Here is a 26,422-nt window from a genome sequence, read left to right as displayed (position 1 = left end):
TTTCATAATTTGAATTTCATTAGTGAAAATCCCAACTTCCGCAACAGAGAATGAACCTTCGTTTTGATAGGCCTCGATATTTCAAATTTTGATTCATGGGCCAGGATTCATATTGATTGGACAGTGAAAGCCCACCCAATGGCGTAATCGGGTCCATTCTGAAATATCCTAATCGGTACACTCATATTACCCTTTTCAAAAAGTGTAGAAATCAGCGTTCTCGATTTCTTCACTCTCCATTATCTCCTGCGATGGCGTCCATCGCCGCTCATGGTCTTGCAATTCCCGTCAACCGTTCTCACCGCCGGCTCAATTCAGCTAAAACAACCACCGGTACCTCCGTCACTGCTGCTTCACTCCATCCCCTTACAATCAAGTCAAAACTACCGACATTTTCATCTTCGCAAAACCCTAAACCCTCATCCTCAAACACCCGTGATAATTCTAACATTTTTGCCTCAAAACAGCTCCTAAATGTGGTGAAAACCTCTGCCGCCATTGGTGCTGGTCTTTACGCGCTCTCCAGTGGTGTGTCTAATGTTCTCCTCAGTGGTAACGGTGGTGGTGGATCCGGAGGAGGTGGTTATGGCGGTGGAGGCGGTGGAGATAGTTTCTGGTCAAAGATTTTCTCTCCTGCCGCGATTGCAGGAGAAGAGGAATCACAGGAATGGGATTCGCATGGATTGCCGGCGAATATTGTGGTACAGCTGAACAAGCTCAGTGGGTTTAAGAAGTATAAGGTTTCCGACATCCTTTTCTTCGACCGCCGTCGTGGGTCGACGGTTGGGACGGAGGATTCGTTCTTCGAAATGCTATCCTTGCGGCCAGGTGGTGTTTACACAAAGGCGCAGCTCCAGAAAGAGCTAGAAACGCTAGCAACCAGTGGAATGTTTGAAAAAGTTGATCTTGATGCGAAGACTAACCCTGATGGGACAGTCGGGGTTACTATATCCTTCTTGGAAAGCACTTGGCAGTCAGCTGATAAGTTTAGGTGTATCAATGTTGGGTTAATGCCACAGTCGAAGCCCATAGAGATGGATGCAGACATGACGGAGAAGGAGAAATTGGAGTACTTTAATAGCCAGGAACAGGATTATAGGAGGAGGATTGAAAGGTCTAGGCCATGTTTGTTGCCGGTGTCGGTGCAAAGGGAAATTTTGCAGTTGTTGAGGGAGAAAGGAACAGTTAGTGCCAGGTTGCTGCAGAAGATTAGGGATAAAGTGCAGCAGTGGTATCATGACAATGGGTATGCTTGTGCTCAAGTAGTGAACTTTGGAAATTTGAATACAAAGGAGGTTGTTTGTGAGGTGGTGGAAGGGGATATTACTCAAATGGTAATTCAGTTTCAGGATAAGCTGGGCAATGTATGTGAAGGTAACACTCAGTATCCGGTCGTCCGGAGAGAATTGCCTAGGCAGGTAAGAATTTCTTTAATGCAGTGGACTTCGTTTGAATTTTTAAGTTCGTTTTTTAAAAGAAAAAAAAACTTGCATTTTTCTGACATGCTATTAAATTTGGTTCCCATGTTGCATTTTGTTAGTCTCACTGTATTTATAAAAGAACGACTGCTTCACTGCATGCCAGAGCTGAATGAGAGTTGTGCATGTTATGCTTTTGAATTGCGGTGTTTCCTTCATTGGATTGATTTTAATTCTGTTTGGTTTGATTCACTAATAAACATAAATTTGATTAATGCATAGTCATTGTTGTTTCTTAAAGTGCTATATTATTATTCTGCTGATGGAGGTACTACAATAGTTTTTTGCTTCATCGTCTTAATTTTTTACTACACTTCTGGTACAGGTTGATGATTTGAGTATTCTGTTAAATCTCATATTTCTTGCTGGTCTGTAGCATGTTTAGTGGTCCTATTTCTTTTGGTTCTTATTCAGCAAAATACAGTATTGGTCTAAAGTGATTTTTCTTATCAAAATTTCTTTCGACATTTCTGCACTTCGGTGTAGCTTTTTACGTGTATACTTCAATTATAGTCTTTTTGTGCTCTTATGCACTGAAGTCTGCAATTTGGGATTAACATGGCTCTAACAATGTGTGATAATTTAGCTTCGTCAAGGGAAAGTTTTCAACATTGAAGCTGGAAAACAAGCTTTGAGAAATATAAATTCTCTAGCCCTCTTCTCTAATATTGAAGTCAACCCTCGCCCCGATGAAAAGAATGAGGGAGGGATAATTGTTGAAATTAAGCTTAAGGAATTGGAACAGAAGTCAGCTGAAGTCAGTACTGAATGGAGCATTGTCCCAGGACGTGGAGGTCGCCCCACATTGGTACACCATTAAACATCTGAACTGCATAGTTTTGGTACGGATTATTACTGTTAGCCCACTGCTAAGTGCCTTCATTTTCTGTGTCATGCATTCAGGCTTCAATTCAACCAGGTGGAACTGTTTCATTTGAGCATCGGAATCTTTACGGGCTCAATCGCTCAATTCTTGGTTCAGTTACTACTAGTAACTTCCTCAATCCTCAGGTTATTGTTTCAGTATGTTTTCGTTGTTGATGCTTTTGGTCGTGTTCTGCTGTCCTTTTTTGTGGTGTCTTACACATTAGTAATGATCCCAACCTAATCTTTTTTACAGGATGATCTTGCATTTAAGTTGGAGTATGTTCATCCTTATTTAGATGGTGTTTATAATCCTCGAAACCGTACACTCCGTACTAGCTGCTTCAACAGCAGAAAGTTGAGTCCTGTCTTTACTGGGGGGCCTGGAGTAGATGAAGTCCCTCCCATTTGGGTTGATCGTGCTGGACTTAAAGCCAACATTACTGAGGTATGCCAACACTGGTATAACTGTGATGCATCTGGCCAACAGGTCTCCGTTATGAAGTGTTTGTCTAATTTGTAGAGAACCTTTATAGCATTTGGTGGTTAATAACAAAATTCAACAAAAAAAGGATCTCTCTCGTGGGTGCTTAAATGACTTGTTGAATATTATGGAAGTTGGTATTAATTATTTTTTTTGATAAAGCTCGGAAGTCGTATTCATAGGACAGTATAGAGTATTTTTTTTTTTTGATAAAGCTCGGAAGTCGTATTCATAGGACAGTATAGAGTGTCTGTTTTGATTACTCGTTTGGGACTGATAAAAGTTTCACATAGATAATGTACTAATTACCATATGCATTTAACCATTTGTTTGCTGCAGAATTTCACTCGTCAGAGTAAATTCACTTATGGACTTGTGATGGAAGAAATAACAACACGTGATGAAAGCAGCCACATCTCTGCTCGTGGACAGAGGGTATTGCCAAGTGGTGGAATTAGTGCAGATGGACCTCCCACTACCCTTAGTGAAACTGGCATTGACCGCATGGCATTTTTACAAGCTAACATTACACGAGATAACACCAAGTTCATAAATGGGACAATAGTTGGTGAGAGGAATGTGTTCCAGGTAAGATTAGTTTCTGTTTTTGTTTTGTCTTCACTCATTGAGTTTGTTTTGCAAATCAAAGTTTGGAGTAGCTTTTGGGCTTCCGTAATAAAAAATGCATAGCAGCAACTGGTCGGCTTTCACTGGGAAATTATCTCATACGTTCCTCCCAAAGCAAGTGCTCATCATTTAATAATTGACTGTTTCCTATGCTCCAGAAGTCCATTTACCTTGTGACTTTTGTTGCTACTCTGACAAGTCCTCTAATTCATGCTGTAGATGTACGAGATCTTGGATATAATATCTGGTTACATTTCTTTTATGGATTCTAATGTAGTTATTGTGTTACAGGTCGATCAAGGACTTGGAGTGGGCACTAAGTTCCCTTTCTTTAACCGTCACCAGCTGACAATGACCCAATTTATCCAGTTAAAGCAAGTAGAAGAAGGTGCTGGTAAGGCTCCACCACCTGTGCTAGTCCTACATGGCCATTACGGTGGATGTGTTGGAGATCTTCCCAGTTATGATGCTTTCACACTTGGGGGACCTTATTCAGTCCGGGGTTACAATATGGGAGAGATAGGTGCAGCTAGAAATATTGTTGAGGTATGTATGGTTTGTACTATTTTCTCAGTTTTTGCTACAAAACTTATCTAATGTAATGGTTGCAATGCTTCCTCCAGTTGGCTGCTGAGCTGCGGATACCTGTTAGAAACACACATGTGTATGCATTTGCAGAACATGGAAATGATCTTGGGACTTCAAAAGATGTCAAAGGAAACCCAACAGAGGTCTATAGGAGGATGGGTCATGGCTCCTCATATGGTGTCGGAGTAAAACTAGGTCTAGTACGAGCAGAATATGCTGTTGACCACAATTCTGGAACTGGGGCAGTATTCTTCCGTTTTGGAGAGAGATTCTAGTTTCAGATTTCGTGGTCAGATCCTTTTTTTGCAGCTAGTCGGATTTAATGAGTCAAGAACTGCACACGGTTGAGTTTGGTATTCAGTAAACTCTAAAACTTTGTTTGGTAAAAGATCTTCTAAGATTATGGTTAGAACCTTGTTGAAAGAAAGTGAGTATCCTCTCTAGCTTTGATGCTTCATTCGTGTAACCCAAAAAATGTAATATAGGAATTTGTGCATTTCTTGTTCCAAAATTTCATTTCTTTCCCTTGGTGGGGTTTCTTGAAATAACTAAGTAGTAATTGCTTTGATTGGAATCTGCCGTTATGAGATGATTTATAATGACAATATCTATTTCTATTGACAATACATAATTTAACTATTTTTCACAAGATTTCTGGATGTATCAACACTAGAGTAGAGAAAGCATCATCTTAAGATAAAACCTAAATGGCAACTATATAAACAAGTTGTGTGCAATAATTTCAACTTTGGTTAAGGTAAATACAAAGAATTGCAGAAGTAAATTATATTTCAGGAGATTTCATCAATTATTCAAAGAATAGCAAAGTAAATACAAGAAGAGTTGCAGAGCTTGATTAAATTTCAAACTTTTGAATACACAGAATCTTATACCAGCAGAATAGGGCTGCTGAATTTTACCTACTCCATATTTTTTGAAAGAGGAAACAGTACAAACCAGACACTCACTAAAAGATAGTGCATACAAGCATACATACAAATAACCTATGTAGGGAAATACATCTGCCATAATAGAAGGCTCAAAGCAGGACAAATGAAGGAACCAACGCTTCCATGTAATTGTGAACAAAATGATGCACAAAAAAGTCATCTATAGCTCTCACAGATTTAATCCCCATATAATTCTAGTCGCGAAGTAGATGAACATAAGAAATATGTACAATAAATATGAAGGTGAGACATACAATTACTTAATTCAACAGAAATTCAGTAACTTAATTCAACAAAGACAGTATAAGAAATTCAGTTACTGTATCCTCCCAATGATTTGATTATCAAGTTTGTCATATTAGGGAACCGGGGCAGCAAAATCTAGGTGAATTACGAAAATATATGCTAGAATCACTCCAATAATATGTACAGACAAGTTCTTCCTCCTATTACAGAATTTGAAGCAAGCACAAAACTATGGAGACATAAAATATGGAGCAAATAATTAATTTCTTATAGAAGAAGAGTGAAAGAAGAAGAATATAGGCCCATAGGAATAGGGAGAAGGATGAAGATTCAAATACCCAATATGTTGGGGCTGCTGACAACGTTTTATATTACTCTCTAGATCATTGCGGAAAAAGAAGGTTCAACACACCCATTACTACAAAAACAATACACCATTTAGCATTCAAAGGACACATCGGTGTTGTACTGCAAACGATTTGCTGCTGCTGGACGAGACATATTTCAGGAAAAAGACAACTAAAATGCATCGCAAGGATAAATCAGACCAACTGCCTATCTGCTGTCTAACTCAAATTTGTCCCAGATTTTACCAGAGAACACCACCTCATGAATCTGCCATGATTCCTCCATGATTTGCAGGTCTGCACTACAAATGAAGTTATGTTGGGAGCTGTTCTATAATAACTAAATTTTCAATAAAACATAAGTACATGTAATAAGGCATGCCATAGAATTTTCCAGTATGTGTAGAATGCTCGCTCTGATCTGCGAAAGCATCTCTGCTCATCAGAAACAGAAACCAAGAAAAATGCCTAACATGAATAAATGAAGCTCTCCTATTTACTTAATTTGTCCTTCCATCATTGTTTGCATCAAATCAAAAGAATGGCAAAGAAGTTACTTCTAATATCTTACTTTACAGATGCTGAGAAGGCATATTCACCAACACGATCTGTACTACACAATAATATCTTTCCATGGCAATAATCTCTTAATATGCTATGACCGAGACCACTTTTGCCAGTCTTACTCCCAGATAAAATGGTCAATATCCCCAACCCTCTACAGAAGCATTCTACCTTCAAGTCCTAAAGCCCAAAAATGACATCTGCAAGCTATTGTAATTGTAAAACCCAAAAATAAAATCTGCAAGCTTTCGTATTAAAATCTTTCAGCTTTATTAAGTTTCACAACTGAATACACTAAAAAACCACGAATATGAGCAGAACACAAGATCTATGGACTATGAGTAGTCACAACTGAATACACTAAAAAACCACGAATATGAGCAGAACACAAGATCTATGGACTATGAGTAGTGGGGTGATCCTATGTTTGCTTTCTCTCATTTCTAGAAAAATCATGGATTCACCTCCAAATTCATATATGAAGAGAGTGCCAGAACACAAACATGTAAACCACAGTACTGACCAATACACAAGGAAAAAGTGAATTACATATATTATTCTATGAATTCTTCTGTTATGTTAGAAGATCTTTCGAGTTAGGAACCTACAGTCAGAAACAAAGAGCTAACAGGAAAGCTAGGGAAATAAGTCTAGTATTTGACAGGAGACCTTTTAGACTGGCTAGAAACTTGTGTTTCCATAAAAAAAAGCTTGTTATTTAGAAAACTTCTACTTCTAAAGAACTTCTAATTTGCTTTAAAAGATAAATGATTCAGTATCGGAACTATAAAGGAGTGGATCCGTTAAAGGACTCATATAGCCAACACAACTAGTTTGGGACCTAGGTATACTTGATTGATTGTTTACCAGATTGATCAATGCAAATTTATTTTCTTTATCACAAATGCAAGATTATATGCTCAAACTCGTTGTCCTGGTTGCAAACCACCAAGTCAGACTTCTGATAACTTAAATCAGTATTCATCCCTCTACAAGCAATTGTAAATAATTGAGTTCGGAAATCTATCCAAAAAAAATGATAACTTTTTCCTCCAAAATACTCAAATAAACATTTTAGGACTTGGCAGCTCGGATAATTAAAGGACCTTACCCCAGCTTCTGGAGCTACTTATCATTAGAAGCAACAGGATGATAGTAACCAAAATTATTTCCAGACCAGTCCCGCTGCTGCACCATATTATAGTGATGATGAAACCCAAGTGGCGGTCCACCCCCGTAACCAACAGGCATGCCTACATGTCCTCCATTTGGCATTCCCATCATTGGCATCGGCACCATTTGTGGTTGGTACGGCATCAGAGTTGGCGTTGCCATGTGGCCATTAGTATTGCGCAGGTGACCACCCTCACTGGACTCACGCATACTCTCTGCCGCCGGTGTGGAAGTAAACAAATGATCAGACGAAGAAGGACCCTCGTTCGGCTGCATTCTCTTCGTATACAATCTGTATTTCTGTAAATGACTTGCTACGTTCTCTCTCGTCAATCCTTCCACATTCATAAGCTGCATAATTGTTTTCGGCACAGCCCCTTTGATACCTAAGTGCGCCACCACTTCAATAAAACGCTTGTGTAACTGCGGCGTCCAAACAAGTCTGGGCCGCTTCGGAGTCTTAGCAGACGAATCATCCGCAAAATTCTCGTTACACAGAGATGAATCAGCCTCCTCAGTGCCTCCGGATTCAACCCGTCGGAGCTTCCTCGGGTCGGATCCCTCTCTTATCAGATCCGTTTCATCTCTTTCAGTAACAGTCTCTTCTCTAGTCCTCTCATAGCTAAACGGCTTGAAATATGAGTTATTCATCGAAGCCATATCCTGTGAGTGCCATCTCTGGAGAGAAGAAAACGTATTCTGCGAAGCACGATTTACATCGGTCATCGTCTTTGACAATTCCGGCAATATTCTGAACGCAGCAGCGAGTTCCGAGGGAATCAACTGCAGAGTCAACGGCGTGAGATCATCGACGTCGGGAAGTCCAACCTCCCAGAGAAGTCTGTCATCGTTACCACCGCTGTATTCATAGTCGGTTAGGTTCACTTCTTCACCCATGGTAACAATATTTTGTAACTACTAAATTTTATTCCGGTCACCAGAAGATATTCCGGCGAATTTGAGAGAGATGCGGTTGAATGAACGAAAATGGAGAAGGCGAAGAAGATGAGGAAATGGGAAAGCGATAGGCGGTGGAAAATGGAAATAAATAAGCTAAAAGGGAAAAGGTCGATAGCGTAATAAAAAGTACAATATCTCATTGCAACGTGGCACTGGCCCACTACCAGCGTGGATGCTTTACCAGATATTTTTCATCTCTTCTCTTTGTTAAAGGTCCTAAAACGCCCCCTCAATTATTAAAAATAGTATAATTACGCCCTTTTTGTATAAAATTACATTTACTTTTTAGATCCAATGCAAATAATCAGCACTCAGCTCTAAGTCTTTAGCTAGAAAATGGAAGTAACGACTTAAATTATTAGGCATAAGCGTTTTCAGAGGTGAGATCTTTTTATTTAATTTAAAACTGATTCATTTAGTTACAAGTAGGTTTAAGAGAGTTCTAACATATGCCTTGAAGGACTAAACCCCTCGTATGTGGCGATGACTTGTAGCTAAGGGGGGAAAGTCCAACCAAGATCGAATATAGCTGATTTTTCATGAAATTTATTTTAATAAAGTGTATGAGTCGATGGTCTGAAGTAGAGCATATATGCTACTGAGGTTTATAAGTAGAGCATAATAGATTTACGGCGTTTTATATCCGAATTCACAATTAAAAAAATTTAAAGTTTAAATTACAGAGAAGATATTATTTGTTACTCCGTAAAGAAAAGTAGTAACTTTTAGAGTGAAACGTTTTATGAAAAAAAAAAGAGTAATAAATAATAATATTAGTTTAAGTAAACTTTATTTGTTAGTGTCATGGTGCTCGTAGCTCCAACGTACGATAAATTAAATATTAAAGTTACTACTATTTGCTCTTTCTTTAATATGCCACCTACTTTTATTGCACTTTGTTATGTATTTTACCTTTTAAAGAATTGACCTCACCTATTATATACTATATATATAGATTTTCTTTTTAAAGAAGCAGATTCTCATATTATCCAGAATCAACTCTCTTATATTTATTTTACTCCTTTTTTAACAATATATTTAACGTCCATATTCACAATGCACTCAATTCCCATAAAATAACTACAAGTGGCCGAATATTTCCAATTTACTACGTATAAAAAACTGTAATGACGATTGAGGAAGCTTACGAGTAGTTAGTACACACATATGCTTTTTATATTGTTAAATTCTCACCATTATTTTTGTGAAAAAAATGAAAGAGATTTACCAGTGCATTATGAATTAGTTCTTTGCTATGTATTCACCTTACATTAATAATCAACTATTCCTCGAAATTCCAAACAAACATATATAACAATTTCTCCTTATAATTATGACTACTTCCTCACAAATAATCACTGATTTTTAGTATTGCTAAGACAATTTAGACACTCACAAACTAGAGATTCTTTTTAATGCCCCACACTTATCTACCCTACCATTAATCCGCTTTTAAACTACTCTGAACTAGTATATGTTCAACAACAATAACTTAACCTTAATTCAGACGCTGAGAGTCAATCGAAAACAGTCTCTCTACCTCACAAAGGTACGGGTAAGGTCTGTGAATGTACATCTTAAGGTCTGTGGGATTATACTTAGTATGTTGTTGTAGTATGACTTGCATAAGCCAACACAGGGAACATAGCAAATATTAAGCAGAATCTAACAGCGGTGAAGTTGCAAGTTCAGCAAACATAAACATAGAAGGAAATGAGACATACTTGGCCATGATAGAACATTGTCAATACCATACATAAAAATTCTGGCTTCACCTAAAACATCAACTTTCCACATGGCGACATTTTGTACAGTCTTGTTGATATAAAAACTACCTCACTTTTTTTATCATTTATACACCGTTTAGAGACTTGATTTTTCCTCTGCATGGCTATCAGGAATATTTGACATCCGAGCCCCAGCATACCTGATCCTATGTATAAACTTCCAACTACACAATATACAGTTCTCTAGTACAAGCAACAACTTTATTTGCAATCACAGCCCATACTGCCCTCAAAGAGAGTTCTAGAGCCAGAGCACAAGACACGGGGGGAAATAAAGGAAGAGAGGTAGCTCAAACTAGCCTCGGTCAACTGTACAACTTTTTTCCTAAAAGCTAAGCAAGATTTGGAGACTGAGCAGCAATTCTTCGTTCTGCAACATTCAAAAAAGCAAATCATTCAGTATCATTGTAACAACTAGATAGGCAAAGTTCTAGTCAAATGGAAGCAGAAGAGCTGCTTACCTCCAGCTGCAACAAGTTTCTCAACACGAGCAACAATGTGTTTTCCATAAGTGTATTTCTTCAGAGCATTCAAGTGAACCTTTATTCTAGAAAGGATCAGCTCACGTTGCTGATCACTGCACGTTTCCAAAACTTTCTGTACAACATAATTTGCAAACTGATCTTTCATCATTGCCTGGGTAAAGAAGGAAGAAAAATGAGAAAATAACACAAATTGAAAGGAACAGCGACATCCACATTAAGACATAGTCAATCAGAGACAGACATGAAATGCATAAGCAAGGCTTGCAGACTTGAAAAGTGAAGCCTAGACTTAATATTATAACGAGTGGAGAGAAGAAGAGATGGAGATTAGCAAGTCAAGCCAGTTTTAAGGAAAAATGTGGACTTGAAAAAGTGAAGCCTTAATTTAGTATAATAAACCTATGAACAAAATTTAATGGAAAAGACAAGAAAAGGAGGTGACGGAGATTAGCAAGTCAAATCAGTTTGAAGGGAAAATGCAGACTTGAAAAGTGAAGCCATTAAATGGTTAGTATAACTGAATGCATTTGTCAATCCAAGGAGAGAAGTAACAACACGTTAGATGCCATAGACAGCCAAGAGTCCATGATGCAAAAGTGGATGAGATTTTAAAAGATATCATGGACAGGAGAGTTATAAGGCTTTCCTGTGACAATTAAAGTAAACCATGTTTGGCAAAGAGTTACATGATACCAATAAGTACTTCGCTTCTTTTAAGCCATGAAAGCTAACTGCTTACTTACTTCATGCAGAATTTTATCAATCACCTGATCCTGGAACAATGGAAAGGGGATCAAGAATGGCTAAATGTAGTACCACAAGAAAAGGCAAAATGACGTCCTATCGATTTTGTAATCTTCACGAACCAAATGAAAAAATGATTCGGAGAACTCATAGTAAAGCATAATTACTGTCAAGTCTTGCTACAAAGTGAACACTTTACACAGTGTGGACTTCGAAACAAGCATTGCTCAAGGATTCAATTTTTTTGGAAAACATGGGCACCTTACAAAGTGGAGTGCTTCTTATGGTTGGTGGACAAAGAGGCTTGTTTAACATAGGAGATCTTCAAAAATAGGTTTCTGGTTGAGCAGCAGGCACCACTAGTGTGGAAAAGATTCTCGTAGTATTGGTTTATTAGCCACCTCGTCATTCACAGTAAGGTGATTGCCTTGCTATGGCTAATTTTCTCAACATACTGGGGTTTCGATGGGTGATGTTCAAAACCACAACTTGGTTGTCGCAATATTGGCACTGAAAGAGAAGGAAAAGAGAAAATAGTTTGATGGAGCACTATTCCATCTTGCATTTGGACAGTGTGAAAACGAAAGGAATGTATCATGTTTTGAAGACAAAATCACCTCAATATAACAGTTCAAGTTTAATTGCACAGGTTTGTTTTGGTTTGGTGCAAGGAAAAACTTGTAAATGAAACAGACTCTACAGTTACCCTCTTAGAATCCCTACAAGATTATATTAGGGTTCTTTTTAGTTTTTGCTTATTTGTAGTTCTGGTCTTTTTTAGTGCTTCATATAATAATATATTTACCTTTCTCAAAGAACGGTGAATGGCCTTATCTTTAAAAACTTCCTGCCCTTGGGAAAAGAAATTTTGACACAATATTTCATTTTCAATTGAAGTGATACCACCCTAAACAACTTCTCATTTTCAATTGAAGTGATACCACCCTAAACAACTTCCTAGCTGCCACTTTTCACCAACTTCAACTTTTACAGAAATGAGTAGCTATCAACAAGCTCCATGCTGATACCTTCAAACTCAAATACAGAAAAAGAAAGGCTTCTGGCCACTGTTCAATTCTGGAGTTCCTCGAGATCCAGTTAAGGAAAATGACAGAACAGTGTAACATGGTTTTTTGAGCTCCTTGTATATATTAAAGTATTTTCCTGCCTCTTCTCATACCTACCGTTTTGATCTAAGATTCCAATTCTTCCATACCCTATTGTTCTAAAAAAATGAAAAAATATTAGATATCCTACCAATCTCTCCAATCTAGTTTATAGTTACATTAGTAGACAATACATTAATACTAAATGGTAGAAATAAGACACTTATCCTATTAGAACTAACCAATACTAGAGATATTAAGGTGCATAATAGATCAATATGAACATTAAGAGCTGTCTCATATAATTACTAGTTGTTGCTAGTATCATATTCTATTACCTGGGCTCTGCTTCACAATAAGTACACAGGAGCCAAATCTTCAGCATTGTGAGTTCATAGGTTGTTACAAGAATGCTACAACAATAAGGGACCACTGAAAAGACCGTATAAATATCATGGCTTCACCAATTCTATAGGTACGTACATCCTAAACTGCAAGCTATGTTGCTCGACACTTCGAAAATGTTGAGGGGTGCGTGTGGGATCCTCCAAATATAGTGTGTTTGAAGGATCCGACCAACTGTGGCAACATTTTTGGAGAGTCGAGCAACTTAGACTGCAAGTACCAAAATATCCTGCACCACCGTAAGGGCCTAGTAAAATGATGTTATTCATGAACATTGGTGTTTTTGACCAGATACAAGAGTTAAATTTTACAAAAAGAGAAAAATAGAGAACACTCAACCTCTATTACATCCAAGGGTTGGAAATTTTATACCCTATTCCCAAACTCTGATGAGGATATCTCAACAATACATAGATCCAAGCCAAACAAATGAGGGGAGGTTAAAAATGTTAGAAGGTCCAGTACAAGGCAGTATAGAATAATGAGAACATAATTGTCATCAAAAAGAATAATGGGAACATAATAATTATACACAGCAATATTATACTTGAAACTAAGACTAGAAATAAAATAAAGCTTAGACAAACCTGAAGAGGTTCATTTTCATCAGTCGTGCCGAGCATCTCATCCACCAGGAGCTGCCTTTCGCTGGCACCACCAAAAGCTAGACACTTCTCAACAACATTAGAGGCAAACTTCTGCTGGCTCATTTGCACAATCTTCCCAGCTAGTTCCTTAATAATAGCAGAACGCTCGTGTGGCTTCCCATGCTCCAGTACATGCTGCCAGTGTTGCATTTAAAATAAAAGGGGGAGGGTGGGGGGTATCTCAGCAACAGATGAGAAAAATCTTCAAAGAAACATGAGTACTAAAAAACATAGCATGGTTGGATTCCAAAAATTGAAAAGAGCAAAAAGAACTTTTTCCCTCACAGCAAGCTTATAACGAGTCCTTTAGCAAGAAAAACATTATAACTAAGAACTGAAGGTTAGTGAGGTATGGAAGATGGATTGACAATAACTTTGATCTAAGATCCACATTTGCCTTTACAAAGAAAGCATATTTGGCGCCAGTAACGAAGCTACGCAAATGTCCACAGTAGTTAAGGTTTCCACACCCTTCCAACATTGCTATAAGTCCGATTTCGAGAATGTACCGTATTAGTCCTCCTTTTAGATATTTATTAACGGGGTCAACATTTTCTTAGACATAAATAAAAGGCATTCATTGGAAAATCAAATCAAAATGCACAATACTACATTTCTTGAACAAGCGACTCCATATGCTATTTCCGCATCAAATTTATGAAATGGATGCATTGTGTGAATTGTTCCATAATATGTTGTAAAGGATATGAGAAGGAGAACAGGATACATCACAATACTCCAAAAGCAAAGCATGCAGGTTATTTCAGAAAAGCACATACCTGAATAACATAATTACCATATTGATCTTGTGCCAACATGCTAACAGATCCCAGAATTTCTTCCATCACTTTACTTTGTGTAATTGCATCACAGCAGTGTTCCAATACTCTCTGCCAGATGAAGAAAATTCTTCAAAATAAACTACAAATGACTGTGATGAATAACACTACTGCACATTACTCATCTACCTGAATTACACGACAGCCATATGGATGGGTGGAGAGATTCACAACTTGACCAAAAAATGTAGAGATGATGAATTGAATGTGTTCTTCTGGTACACATTCAATACACTTCTGGACGACATGATTCCCATTCTGATCTCGTACACAACGCATGACATGACCATCAAGCTCCTCAACCATTTTAATCTTCTGGTCCACATCTACCACTTCTATTGCCTGCAAGTGAACCAAAATTTTGTTTGAGCAAAGCTTTGAACTCACAGAGTTCATACACTTGGAAAGCAGCTCATAATCAGCCAATTAGTTAGAACTCTTTAACATTTATCACACATCAGGGTCACTGGCAGAGCAAATATAAATCTCCAGCAACTACATAACATTATTGCTTAAATAGTTATATTACTTTTGAGCTATTTTTCTTATTGGGATAAATATCTTTTGAACCAAAGATAAAACGGAAACAAGTCTGCATAAACAATTTATAATTCAGTTCTGTGAACCTTCTGAATCACGCGGCAACCATACATCTGAAGGCTCAGTGTTAATACATGGCTAAAGAGCTTGCTAGCCAATTCTCTCCTCTGAGATGCCATTCCATGTTCAAAAAACTGAAAGGGAAGTATTTGAGTCAGTCTAAGCAAAACACTCTAAGAGAGCACAAGACAGTGGTCATTATCCACCTCCCACTCCACACTGAAACCAAGGTTACGCATACCTTCTGGATTACGTAATTACCAAAAACATCAGTCATCAAAGTAAGAGCTTGGGGAATAATTTCCTGAAAAACCATGTTTTTCTCCTCAGGGGTGGCAGTTTCCAGTTTTTGTTGGATGAACCGGCTACCATACTGATCCGCACTGATTATATATGATACAGACAATTTCAGAATCATTTCTGATCAACTTACTAATAAATAGGAACAATTCTAAGTAAAAAAAAAAATGCACGACAAAATTCACTAGATACCTGAACTCGACAACATGACCAGCAATTTCTGAAAGCTCAAAACACCTGGTCTTATTACTCTTGAACTCTTCCAATAGAGAGGAAGCAAAGCTGTTTTCCATGTTATCCAAGTGCCATGATCCTATTACACCTGAAGTTATGTTTCTCATTGCACCAGGGAACCTCATATTATAATCACCGTGCCTCATTGGACTACCAGGACCAACTGGAGAGTTTGGAACGACAGGACTTGCCAAGGGACTTCCAGGATATGATAAACCGACTCCAAATGCAGGATTGGCATAATAGCCATGATGACTTGAACCACTACCTTTACTGCTGAGTGGGACACCATATTGTGACTTCGGAGATAATGCATTACCAAGATAAGCTTTCTGAAGCAAGTCCATATAGGAATTGCCCATGTAGTTCCTATCCATCGAAGGATCATTCAGTGCGGCAACCTGTGCAACATATTCAGCTGTCAAGTACTGAAGATACATAGGATCCATGAAGGATGCCTGTAAAGCACTCCCAGACATTTGATTTCCCATTCTGCCGAGATTCTGCTCTGAGACCCCAGAGTTCAAATGAGATGCCCCTAGCATTCGAGAGTCCATTCCAGGTAAAGCCATCCCAGACGCGGCAGCAGCAGTTTCAAACAAAGGAGGCAGATTATAGTTGCCAAGATGGCTTGTCACTGGATTGACGGAATGACTACCTAAACCATAATTGGAAGGACTATCCATATGCTGATATTGAGAAAGTACACCACCTCCACCATTCAGTGTGGACGTTTGAGATCCTTTCACATAAGAATTATTAGAGGCAACTGCAGATCTGTGCAGATCGTCATGGAGGTTAGAACTGTTAAGGTCTGACTTGTTGCCAGCACCAGTGTCAATATATGGTCCTTTAGCAGAGTGAGATTTAGACGACATATTAAACTGAGCAGATTCAGATCTCTTCAGATATGCATGCTGCTGAGAGTTATTCTGACTACCTGTTAAATTGTAAGAATATTATTTGTAACAGGCATTGTGTACAATCTGAGAAAGATCTATATCTAACATACCATTTGAAAGATTCATGCTAGACAAAGCAGCAAGCAGATCTGCAGACTCGGCGGTGTGAGAGACACCATTAAATGAATTTGGACTATTAACGCTCCTCTTCTCAGAAGTGGCTACCCTTCCTCCACCGATAGGAGTGAGGGAAGGGCTAGGAGCCCTAGCAATGCGCTGGGCATCAGGAGTAGTGCTTCTTGATAAGGAAGCCCCCAAAGCAGCAGCATATGTAAAGGAAGCAGGCGCCCCAACATGTTGAGCAGCAGATGAGCCTTGTCCATTAGATACTGACCTTAAAGGATCTGAAGTTGAAAACTCATGACGGAGGTGAGACAGCTCAGCTTCTGCTGAACCCAAGTTATCACTACTTTCATCAAAAGCATTGCGGCTAGCTGGTCGTGAAGGGGGACCAGGAGCAGGAGTCACACGGCTCATGTCATCCTGAAGTAACATAATTTATAACCCATCAGAATGGTCATTTCAAAAAAAAAAAAAAAAATATTGACAAACTGTAACACTTTCTATTGGAGAAATCTAAAGGTGTTTTTCACCTTGCAGCTAGAAGGTTATACTACATAACAGATATCATTAACGATTTATTACATTGGTTGGATCTCAAGTTACAAAAACGGAAGAAAAAATTAACAAGTGGCATCTATATCAGCATAAGAATGGCATATTAAAAAGAATCAGATGACAGGCAGCAAGCAGTTGAAGATTCTCCATTACATTCTAAAAGGTATACTTTCCTAGATTCAGTGCAATTACAAAGACTTCCCTATATACAGTATGAAAACTCCAGTTATATACAGAGGTAAATAAATCCCATACACATATCACCAAGCACAAAAAAAAGATGCAAAAATAGGAAGGACATAACATGGCCGGATGTAATTGCAGAACGAGCAGGGAACATTTCCACTGTTTTGCCAGTAAGGTTAGAAGAAAATTACCAAACAGCTACTTCTGTTTTTCTCCAAGGGAACTCGATTTTGGGAAAGCAAAGAGGTTTTAAAATATTGAGTCAAAAACTCAATCCACGCAGATGGAGTAAAAGTGGAATCAGTATGACTGGACCAGATCTTAATTAAAAGAAACATCAACTAATCATTCCACTTATTCCTTGGTCCATCAAGAAGTGACACAATATGCTACTGATACACAGATGAAACAAATATATAATTAAAACTTGTCATGTTCATATACCCACTAATTGAACAGAGTTATGGTTTTCAAGTTATCACTTGTTATTACACTATTTTGTGTTTATCATGCCAGTGCAAAAACCAGTATCATCTACGGAATATACTATACTCATTGTTGCAATTATAGGTGGTTCTTGAAGGATTGTAGAATGAAAAGAAAGAAAAAATAGGACTATCAATAGCAGAATTTCCTTAAGACGCATAAGTGCCTAATATTTTCATCATCCTAACTAAATGATTGAGTAAATGGAGTTATGAATCTATCAAAATATGTCATGAACAAATAGTTTAACAGAGACAGAAATGAAAAGTATAATTACTAATGCACACATATATGCAAAATATTTCAAGGTAGAAATGCTATCATGAACACATACAGCCATAGAACATTATACTCTAGTATACTACAATTTCAAAAGTAAGTTTTACAAATTTGGAATCTCAAATCATGCCTAAATACCTCCAAAAAACCTGTAGATAGCTGTTTGGTTCTATTCCAAAAACATACAGCTTTGTCCAGTAAAATTAACAAGATTATTTCTTACAGAAAAAATCCTAATATTTAAAGCATTTGATACCTCAATATGGAAGAAACATCCATTAATCAAAGTTCAAATTGAAACTAACAAAGTTTCATGTGTGCACCTGAAATATTTCAGCAATGCTCTTCTGTTTACTACCTAGTCCTAGTCCTGGTAACCCAATCAGCCCATCACCACCCCACTCTACTGAACCCTGCAATTTGTCTGACTCATTCTCGTTCTCAGCTTTTATCGAGTTAAACCCCGGAGGCATAGCAAAGAGTGACCTCCCACTACTACTCCCATTATCATTCTTGTTCACCTTCCTCCTATCCCCAATTGCAGAACTCCCTCCTTGCATCCTCTGTGCAAACCTCCAATCCTCCTTAGACAACAGTGGTGGAGGTAACCTAGGGTTAAGATTAACATTCGCGTAATAGTACGATAAGTAAGCAGGATCAGACCTAAGCTCCTCTTCAGACCTGAACCCATTATTGTTAAACAACCCACCTACTGCACTTAAAGAACCCTCAATAGTAGGTGGAGCTGACCCACTTCTATACAAATTCAGCTCCTTTTCATGATCATCAGCTTCTTGTCTCCTCTGTTCACGAAGTAACATTCCCATCTCTTTCTCAAACTCATCACCAAACGAATTCTCATTGTTTCCAAGCATTGGACTTGGACCAAATTCAGATAGCATCTTGCACAAAAAAAAAAAAAATTAAACACTTTATAGTACTCCACTCATCACCACAACAAAATATAATTTATACCCACAAACCCTAACAACCCAAGAAAGCTAAAAAAATCAAAACTTTATGATACAAACACCAAAAATCAAAAACCCCACATATCAAAACATGAAAATCAAAGATTTAATTCAAGAAAAATCCAATCTTTGATCACATAACTCCATGAAAGTTATGTATAAACATGGAGATAATGAAAGCGGTGTAAAGGGGTTGAGGGGATTTTATTGAATATGTTGTGGGAGAGAGAGAAAAAGTGAGAGAGCAAGAAAAATTCAATCTTTGCGGCGAATTGTAGTTATAAAGGTAGTTTTAGGGTTTTGTTTTTCAACACTACAAAAGACTATCATTTTCTTTTTTTTACTACTTGGAAATAGGAGTATATAAAAATAAGAAAACAATTCCTCAATAATAAATTAAATTACCTTTCCTTAATTAAAGGGACCTAATTGACCAAGTGAAAAAAATAAGTACATATTTATAGATAGATACTTGTTGAAAGTGCAGCACAATGATGTTTGTCTACCTCGTGTTCTTGTAGAAGAATCTAAAGATGACACGTGTACATTGTAGATTCGGAAAAAACTAACCAAACACTGTCTTAACCAATTAAAATTTAACAAATGGCTTGTTGTGGTAAGTTAATATTTCTGTAAAAATTTAGTGTTTTATTTCCTAATATTGAAAAAAGGACTGGGTTTAGTTGGGTTTAATTACTGGCAGGTGGGTTAGTCTTTATTACTTTACAGATTTTTGGCTAGTGTAGGTGATATGGTAAATGTCAATTTCAAGTCTTTCCTCTTTTAAATAAAAATATACCAACAACTAAGGAAAAAAGTTCAGATTTGTCTATGTGTATAATTCCAAATTGTTCAATTTTATGTGCTATTATGCTTTTGGTTCATTCATATCGTTAGAATTATAGTGTGAAATGGGCAAAATTAATGTGTCAAAGTATTTTCATGACAAAGTTTCAAATCTAATTCAATTGTTCTTAATTAACTTTTTAGATTAAAATTTCATTAGGGGGTTAAGGCCTAAGGATAAAATGAGACTTTTCCTTAATGCAGGGTAAGATTAAATTCAAAATATATTAGAGTGAATCTGCTCAAGTTCAGATAGTAGTGCATGATCAAATTTGAGAATTTTTTTCCTAAAATATATTATTAACAAAGCAAAGTGCGATGCACAAGGTACATTCTAAGTAAACTACAAACTCATTGGTACAAGTATTTTTCTACAAGATTGAGTAACAGTATTTTAATCATTGAAAACAAATGAGAAATATAGGGCATGAGGGAGAATTTATGACAATAATCAAATTTTACACAAAATTACTAAAAATGAAAAAAAAAAAAAAGTGGTAAATTTTCTCTTAATTTTTCAAATAGATAAGTAAAAATAAATATATTTTTAATATCAGGTAAAAATGAACGAACGAAACAAAATTAAATATATATAATATAATAAATTTGACAATTAATAAGGAAGAGACGAAGAACATTCAAAGAGATAAAATCAAATTTTGTGTTAAATATGTGTAAATACAAGAAAGATTCTTGGAGTTAGAAAGATCTGTTCTTACTGATAATAAAAACATTTTAAGAAGGGTTATTAAAAGTAGAGTTATTGAAGATGAATAATAAATTGTTGCGTTTGACTAGGAGTATTAATAACTAAGGTCAATAATTTATTTGAGCCCATAAACTGTATTATACTTGTATTTAAAATGAAAAGGTGAAATTATAACATTGATGTTATTTGTTTTGAATTTTGATCCCTAATTAGGAAAGGATGGCTAAACAAAAAAAATCAATCGAAATGAATTAATCTTCAAATATATCTCCACCTTATTGGGTACATTATATTAGCTCAAAAAAACATATGCACTGATATAAAATATAAAAAAAAGTCCATGTGCATAATCACTATGGATCGTAGTAGGATAGTTGTATTTCGAATTTAAATTTTTTAAAATATAAAAATAATTTGAATATTAATGAATTTGAATATGAATAGAAAAAATTGGATGAAAAATCTATTATATGTAAAAGGATTTATTATAAATAGTAACAAAAATTCTACATGAGTTATCAAGATAAGTCAAAATGTAATGTGGATGGCAATTAAATTAGCAAGATCGCATCACTATTACATGTTTAAACTTTAGAGTAACAACCAAGAATGTGATTTAATAATTAATTTGAAAATCATGGATCAAATGTCAAAGGAGATAAAAAGAAATATTACGTATTTTTTTATATAAATATATTTAATTTTTGATGGGAAATAATAAATACCCAAAAAATAATCGTTATAAAAAAATATAGGTTTGGGGCATTTAGAATAGATTCCTAAAGTAGAGAGGCTAGAAGAAAGTGATGGTGGGCATGTATGTGTCTACTTTGTATTAGGAGATTGAGACTTATGTGATGTGATGGAAATAAGATGATTTTATTAGTTTTTTTCATGCAACATTTGTTTTTTCTCCACACTATTCTCTAATGAGCCAATTTTTTTAGCTACGAATAGTTTTAAAAAGTTATTTTAATAATTAGAACTAATATTATAAAAGTTCAATAAATAAAAACACTTATTTGGAGTTTGTCATCTATATAATAACTAGACATCGGAGCCCGTACTAGCATGAGCCCAATATATATCATTTTTTGTTTCAATTTATGTGACAAAGACCAAATTAAAGAGTTAATCAAACTTTAATATTAATTTAAAATAGTTTAAATTTTTAATTATTGTTAACTATGGCAAAAAAAAAAATTATGTCTTTTAACATTCTAAATTGCTAATTATTGTTGTATGATTTGTAATATCTTTTACGCAATTTTGAAATAATAAAGGTTATTTCTTCTTTCTCAATTTATGTGGTACTAATAAAATTTCCAGATTCAATCAATTTTTTTTGTCTTTAAAATATTCTATTGTTAATTATTGTAAATTATTGTACTTTCTAAGTAATTTTCAAATAATATATATTATTTCATTTGTCTAATTTATGTGTTACCAATAAAATTTGAAGAGTTAATTAGATCTTTTACATATTTTTATATCTTTTGAATATTTAAGTAAATAATTATTGTGATTTATAATATTTTATACAATTATTTTTAAAAAAATTAAACAACAAACAAAACGAATTCATCATAGGAAAATTACCAAAGCATCCTTGAATACATCAATAATGGGTCCCACTTTTTATTTTAAAAAATATGCATATTGGGAGGATATTTTTGTCCAAAGTGGAAATAAAATAAGTATAAAGCATTAAAGTCTTTTAAAATTTTAAATTGTTAATTCTTATTGTATGATTTGTAATACTTTTACGCCATTTTCAAATAATAGAGGTTATTTCTTCTTTCTCAATTTATGTAGTACTAAAAAAAAATTGAGATTCAATCAATTTTTTTTGTCTTTGAAATATTTCTAGCTGTTAATTACTGTAATTTATAGCACTTTCTAAGAAATTTTCAAATAATATATATTATATCATTTGTCCCAATTATGTGTCACCGGTAAAATTTGAAGAGTCAATCAGATCTTTTATATATATTTTAAATATTTAAGTAATTAATTATCATGATTCATAATATTTTATAGAATTATTTAGTATAGTAAAATAAATTTAAAAGAAACAAACAAAACGAATTCATCATAGGAAATTACCAAAGCATCCTTGAATACATCAATAATGGGTCCGACTTTTAGTTTTTAAGAAATTTCACATTCGAAGGATAGTTTTGTCCAAAGTGGAAATATTGTGTAAAAAATGTGTATTTATTGTGATTTTGAATGTTTTGTGGGGTAATAGGACTCACGCAAAGTTAAGATCTTTTTTTGAAAATCTGAGACAACTTCAAGTATCACTTAATGTTTTTTCTCAAAATCTAATTTACTTTCGTAAACTATGTGTCAGATCAAAATCAGATTAACAAATTCATAAGGAATAAGTAATAAATATATATAGAAATGACATATTTATTATTTAACTAAATAATAAATATGTAACTAAAAATCTTGTTAGCTTTTGATTGAAAGCTAATAAAATAGTTACAATGATAGTCGCATTGTGGCTTATTATTATATATAGAATAATAATGATAAAAGTTTGAAATTTCAGGTTAGAGTAGGTAGAGAAATTTCAATCATAACATGTAGAGTAATCTTTAAAATGGAATTGAAACACCTGTAATCATATTAGTCCTTGGTGTATTCAAGTTGAATTATTTGCCTGATTAAATTAATATATTTTATTAGATCACCTTTATCGATGTTAATAGGGTAATTTTATCTATATATTGTACTAAGATAATATCACTTTGTAGAACGCTATTAATTTTTGCCACAAAAATTAAGCTAGCGTTTGGTCCCAATTTTTCAAATATTCTTGGCAATTCATATTTGGGTGAAGTTTTTGGTGAAGATTCACCAAGTGTTTAGCCCCAAATTTTCCCAAAAATATTTGACTATTTCAAAAATATGATTTATACTCATAAGTTCTAAAAATTATTAAAAATACCCATATATAACAAAATAACAATATAGGCAAGACAATACATTAATCGCATATTCAAACTTGTCACTGATTCAGTTATAATTATTACCACATTAAACACAAATTGTTCTTTTTTTCTCAATTTTATCACTCAATTTAGAATTCAAACTTATTCGGAGGAGGTAGTAACAAATATTAGTTGGAATTAATAAATAATGGTATTTTTTATAAAATATAAAAGTTTGGAGTAATTTTTAATTTTTTAAAAATTCTCAAATATTAGGATTTGATCCAAAACTAGTTTATTCTAATATTTGGAAACTTGGAATACTTGGCAAATATATATTTGCAAAGTTATATAACAAAACACCACTTTCCAAGTTTTTCCTGAATATTGTTGGGGCCAAACGGGTTCTAATTATTGTTCAATTATTTACACCACATTCTTGTCAAATCACATATCTATTCCTCAAATTGGGCCCATTGGTCTTAAATCGGGCCCAGTGTTCCTCCTCTCTCCTACTCTGGCCCATACATTTCTTCGTTACTACCTAAATCTCTCGTTATAATCCTTCCTCATGTAACGGATCCACATTTTAAATGTTTTTTGTTTCTTCTTATGTTTGTAGGAATATTGGCAGGTTAAACTAAATTTGGGTAGATCGAAATGAGTTAGAATCTTATAACCAAACCAAATCAAACCAAATTTTTATTTGGATTGGTTTTTTGGTTTTTCGGATTGGTTTTGGATTAATAAATTACTTTGTTTGATTTTTTGGTTTGGTTTTGGATTTTAAAAATAAAAACCGAAAAAAACCGAATTATATATATATATATATATATATATATATACAATGTTTAGGCTTAGAATTAAGTTGGAGTTAACCACTTTTGTCCCTTTTTGGTTATTGCCTTTCATGATGATTAAGTTTATATTTTATGTTTGAATTACATCTATAATAGGTATACTTATAAGTATTGTGTTTTAAGTTTTATTTATGATTTATATTAGAAAGTATATTTAAGAGATTAAATATTATTACTTTGGTTATATATGTTATTAATTATTGACATAACCGAATAACCAAACCGAAAAAAGCCGAACCGAATAGAGGAAAACCAAACCAAACCAAATTTATTTTGGATCGGATTGGGTTATATTTTTACAAAACCAAAAACCGAAAATCCAAACCGAATAGTGTAAAACCAAACCGAAAAACCGAATGCACACCCCTACCCCCACCCCACCCCACCCCGGCTCCTCGATCTACACTTGACAAGACATTTTAATTGTTTTAAAAAACGAGTCATTACTTTTCAAATAAATTTCATCTTGTGGCTAATCACTTAATTAATACAAGCTGGTAAATTCATAATTTATGAAACAACAATTATCTCATATAATTATTGTCAGTGGTGTGTGTTGTCAATCTGTGTTTAAAACAGAATTACTAATTCCAATAAACTTTGCAGAAACACGAAGAAATCAAAGTTTTAATGAACTAGTAAGAATAGAAGAACATATATTAATTCAGAACAACTAAAATCTGTAAAACTTACCAGAATCTGAAAAAAGACAACGGAAAAGATCAAGCCCACTGAATGCACAGTGTCCCCTTAAGGGAATTATTGCCCTATAGTATTCGAGGTTTGTTTTGGAATATGGCCTCCCAGGATAGAATGATCTCAATCACCAGTGTATTGATACCCAAAACTCTGGTGTCAGCGAACCACTCAACAACAGTAAAGTACACGAAGAAACTTTGTGCAGAAGAAGAAAAAGAAATCAGAAAAATTCATAAGGAAAAAATCTAAAGAATCAATGTATTTATAGGCAAGAGGAACTGGTTCCGAAAGGTTGCAACCCTTTCAGAATCCACACGACTATTCATGAAAGTTTGCAACCTTTCAAATGGTCATGGTTATTTCTGAAAGTTGCAACATTTCAGAACAGTCACTTCCAACGGCGGGAAATTCAAATAAAACGGGTCGCGCGCGGATGAGTCGGGTCGGTCGGTTAATTAACTAATTAATTGAAACGTTTTAACTAAATAATTAAAACAAACTTTGTCCAAAATATAATCTCTCGATCAATCATTTTCCAAAGCCGAAGTCGAGCAAACGACGACGTGAGGGGGTCCCTCTTTCCAACCCTTTTAACAATTAATAGGAGTGTTTCTATATTTAAACTCTTCTATTTTTCTTTCCACCACCTATGTGGGAGAAATGCCTTTTTCACAAAAGCATAAGAGGACTTTTCAAGTTCTCAACTTTCCAAGTTCCTCTCTTTTCATCTTTCCTCAATTCCCCAACAGTGTGAGCCATATAATAATTTTTTTTTTCTCTTTTCCGCATTGACATTTGACAGTGGCTTTGACGAGTAAACTCGTTAGTTTTCCACAGATTGTAAGAAAGTTCAAAGTAGGTAAAAGAAACCTTTCCACCATTCCATTTAATAAACAAAAGACTCAAATTTGCCCATGTATTATTCGGAATTGCTTGAATTTTCATCAATAATTGTAATTTCGACACATACATATATTTTTCACAGTAGCAATCAATTTGTGTTTGTCCTTGTCGTTAATGGAGCTTTAAGCGTGATATTCATAGATTCCATGTGTCCAAATTATTTGAAAGAAAAGATCCAAATTTAATCAATAATTTGATTTAAAATTATACTTATCTTGGAGTTCCGTCAATAATAACAGACCGAATAAGACTTTTTCCTTGAATGTGGAGGTAATATTATTAGAAAAAGAAAATATATGATGACAAAAAGTTTCTTAATTAATATAAAAAATTTCAATTTTGTCTTTAAGTTTGGCAAAGAATACATGAAAATGATTTCGACTATCTAATTGTAGGGTGAATCAACTTGAGATTAACTCAGTTTTAATTAGTGTAGGAAATCACCAATTACAATTTGTAACAGTGGCCAATAAGTAGTACCCTTTATCCTAATGATTAGGGGTGTACATTGTCGGGTTGGTTCGGGTTTTTCA

At 35.0% G+C, this 26,422-nt stretch overlaps 3 protein-coding genes across 3 annotated transcripts; 1 reads left to right on the top strand and 2 right to left on the bottom strand.

The window, feature by feature from the left end:
* Positions 1 to 210: 210 nt before the first annotated feature.
* On the top strand, positions 211 to 4,552 carry LOC125807366 (protein TOC75-3, chloroplastic). Its single transcript, XM_049487063.1, has 7 exons — positions 211 to 1,418; positions 2,065 to 2,286; positions 2,382 to 2,489; positions 2,599 to 2,790; positions 3,166 to 3,414; positions 3,745 to 3,999; positions 4,077 to 4,552. The coding sequence occupies exons 1-7, from the start codon at positions 252 to 254 to the stop codon at positions 4,314 to 4,316; spliced, it is 2,433 nt and encodes an 810-aa protein (XP_049343020.1). The 5' UTR covers positions 211 to 251; the 3' UTR covers positions 4,317 to 4,552.
* A 2,539-nt stretch (positions 4,553 to 7,091) lies between these two features.
* Positions 7,092 to 8,274, bottom strand: LOC125807965 (transcription factor PCL1-like). The gene has a single exon (XM_049487725.1). It carries the CDS (start codon positions 8,216 to 8,218, stop codon positions 7,274 to 7,276), a length of 945 nt encoding a protein of 314 aa, XP_049343682.1. The 5' UTR covers positions 8,219 to 8,274; the 3' UTR covers positions 7,092 to 7,273.
* A 1,711-nt stretch (positions 8,275 to 9,985) lies between these two features.
* Positions 9,986 to 19,256, bottom strand: LOC125807308 (pumilio homolog 2-like). Its single transcript, XM_049487002.1, has 10 exons — positions 18,283 to 19,256; positions 16,441 to 16,873; positions 15,387 to 16,368; positions 15,136 to 15,277; positions 14,921 to 15,028; positions 14,424 to 14,636; positions 14,235 to 14,345; positions 13,396 to 13,590; positions 10,530 to 10,704; positions 9,986 to 10,438 (listed from the first exon to the last, which is right to left on the bottom strand). Exons 1-10 carry the CDS (start codon positions 18,859 to 18,861, stop codon positions 10,401 to 10,403), a joined length of 2,976 nt encoding a protein of 991 aa, XP_049342959.1. The 5' UTR covers positions 18,862 to 19,256; the 3' UTR covers positions 9,986 to 10,400.
* Positions 19,257 to 26,422: the final 7,166 nt, after the last annotated feature.

Source organism: Solanum verrucosum, unplaced genomic scaffold (assembly GCF_900185275.1).
Source record: "Solanum verrucosum unplaced genomic scaffold, falcon-dt-bn FXZP01000183.1, whole genome shotgun sequence".
Taxonomy (NCBI): domain Eukaryota; kingdom Viridiplantae; phylum Streptophyta; class Magnoliopsida; order Solanales; family Solanaceae; genus Solanum; species Solanum verrucosum.
The sequence above is the reverse complement of the archived record's forward strand: the minus strand, read 5'-3'. Positions and strand labels throughout refer to the sequence as shown.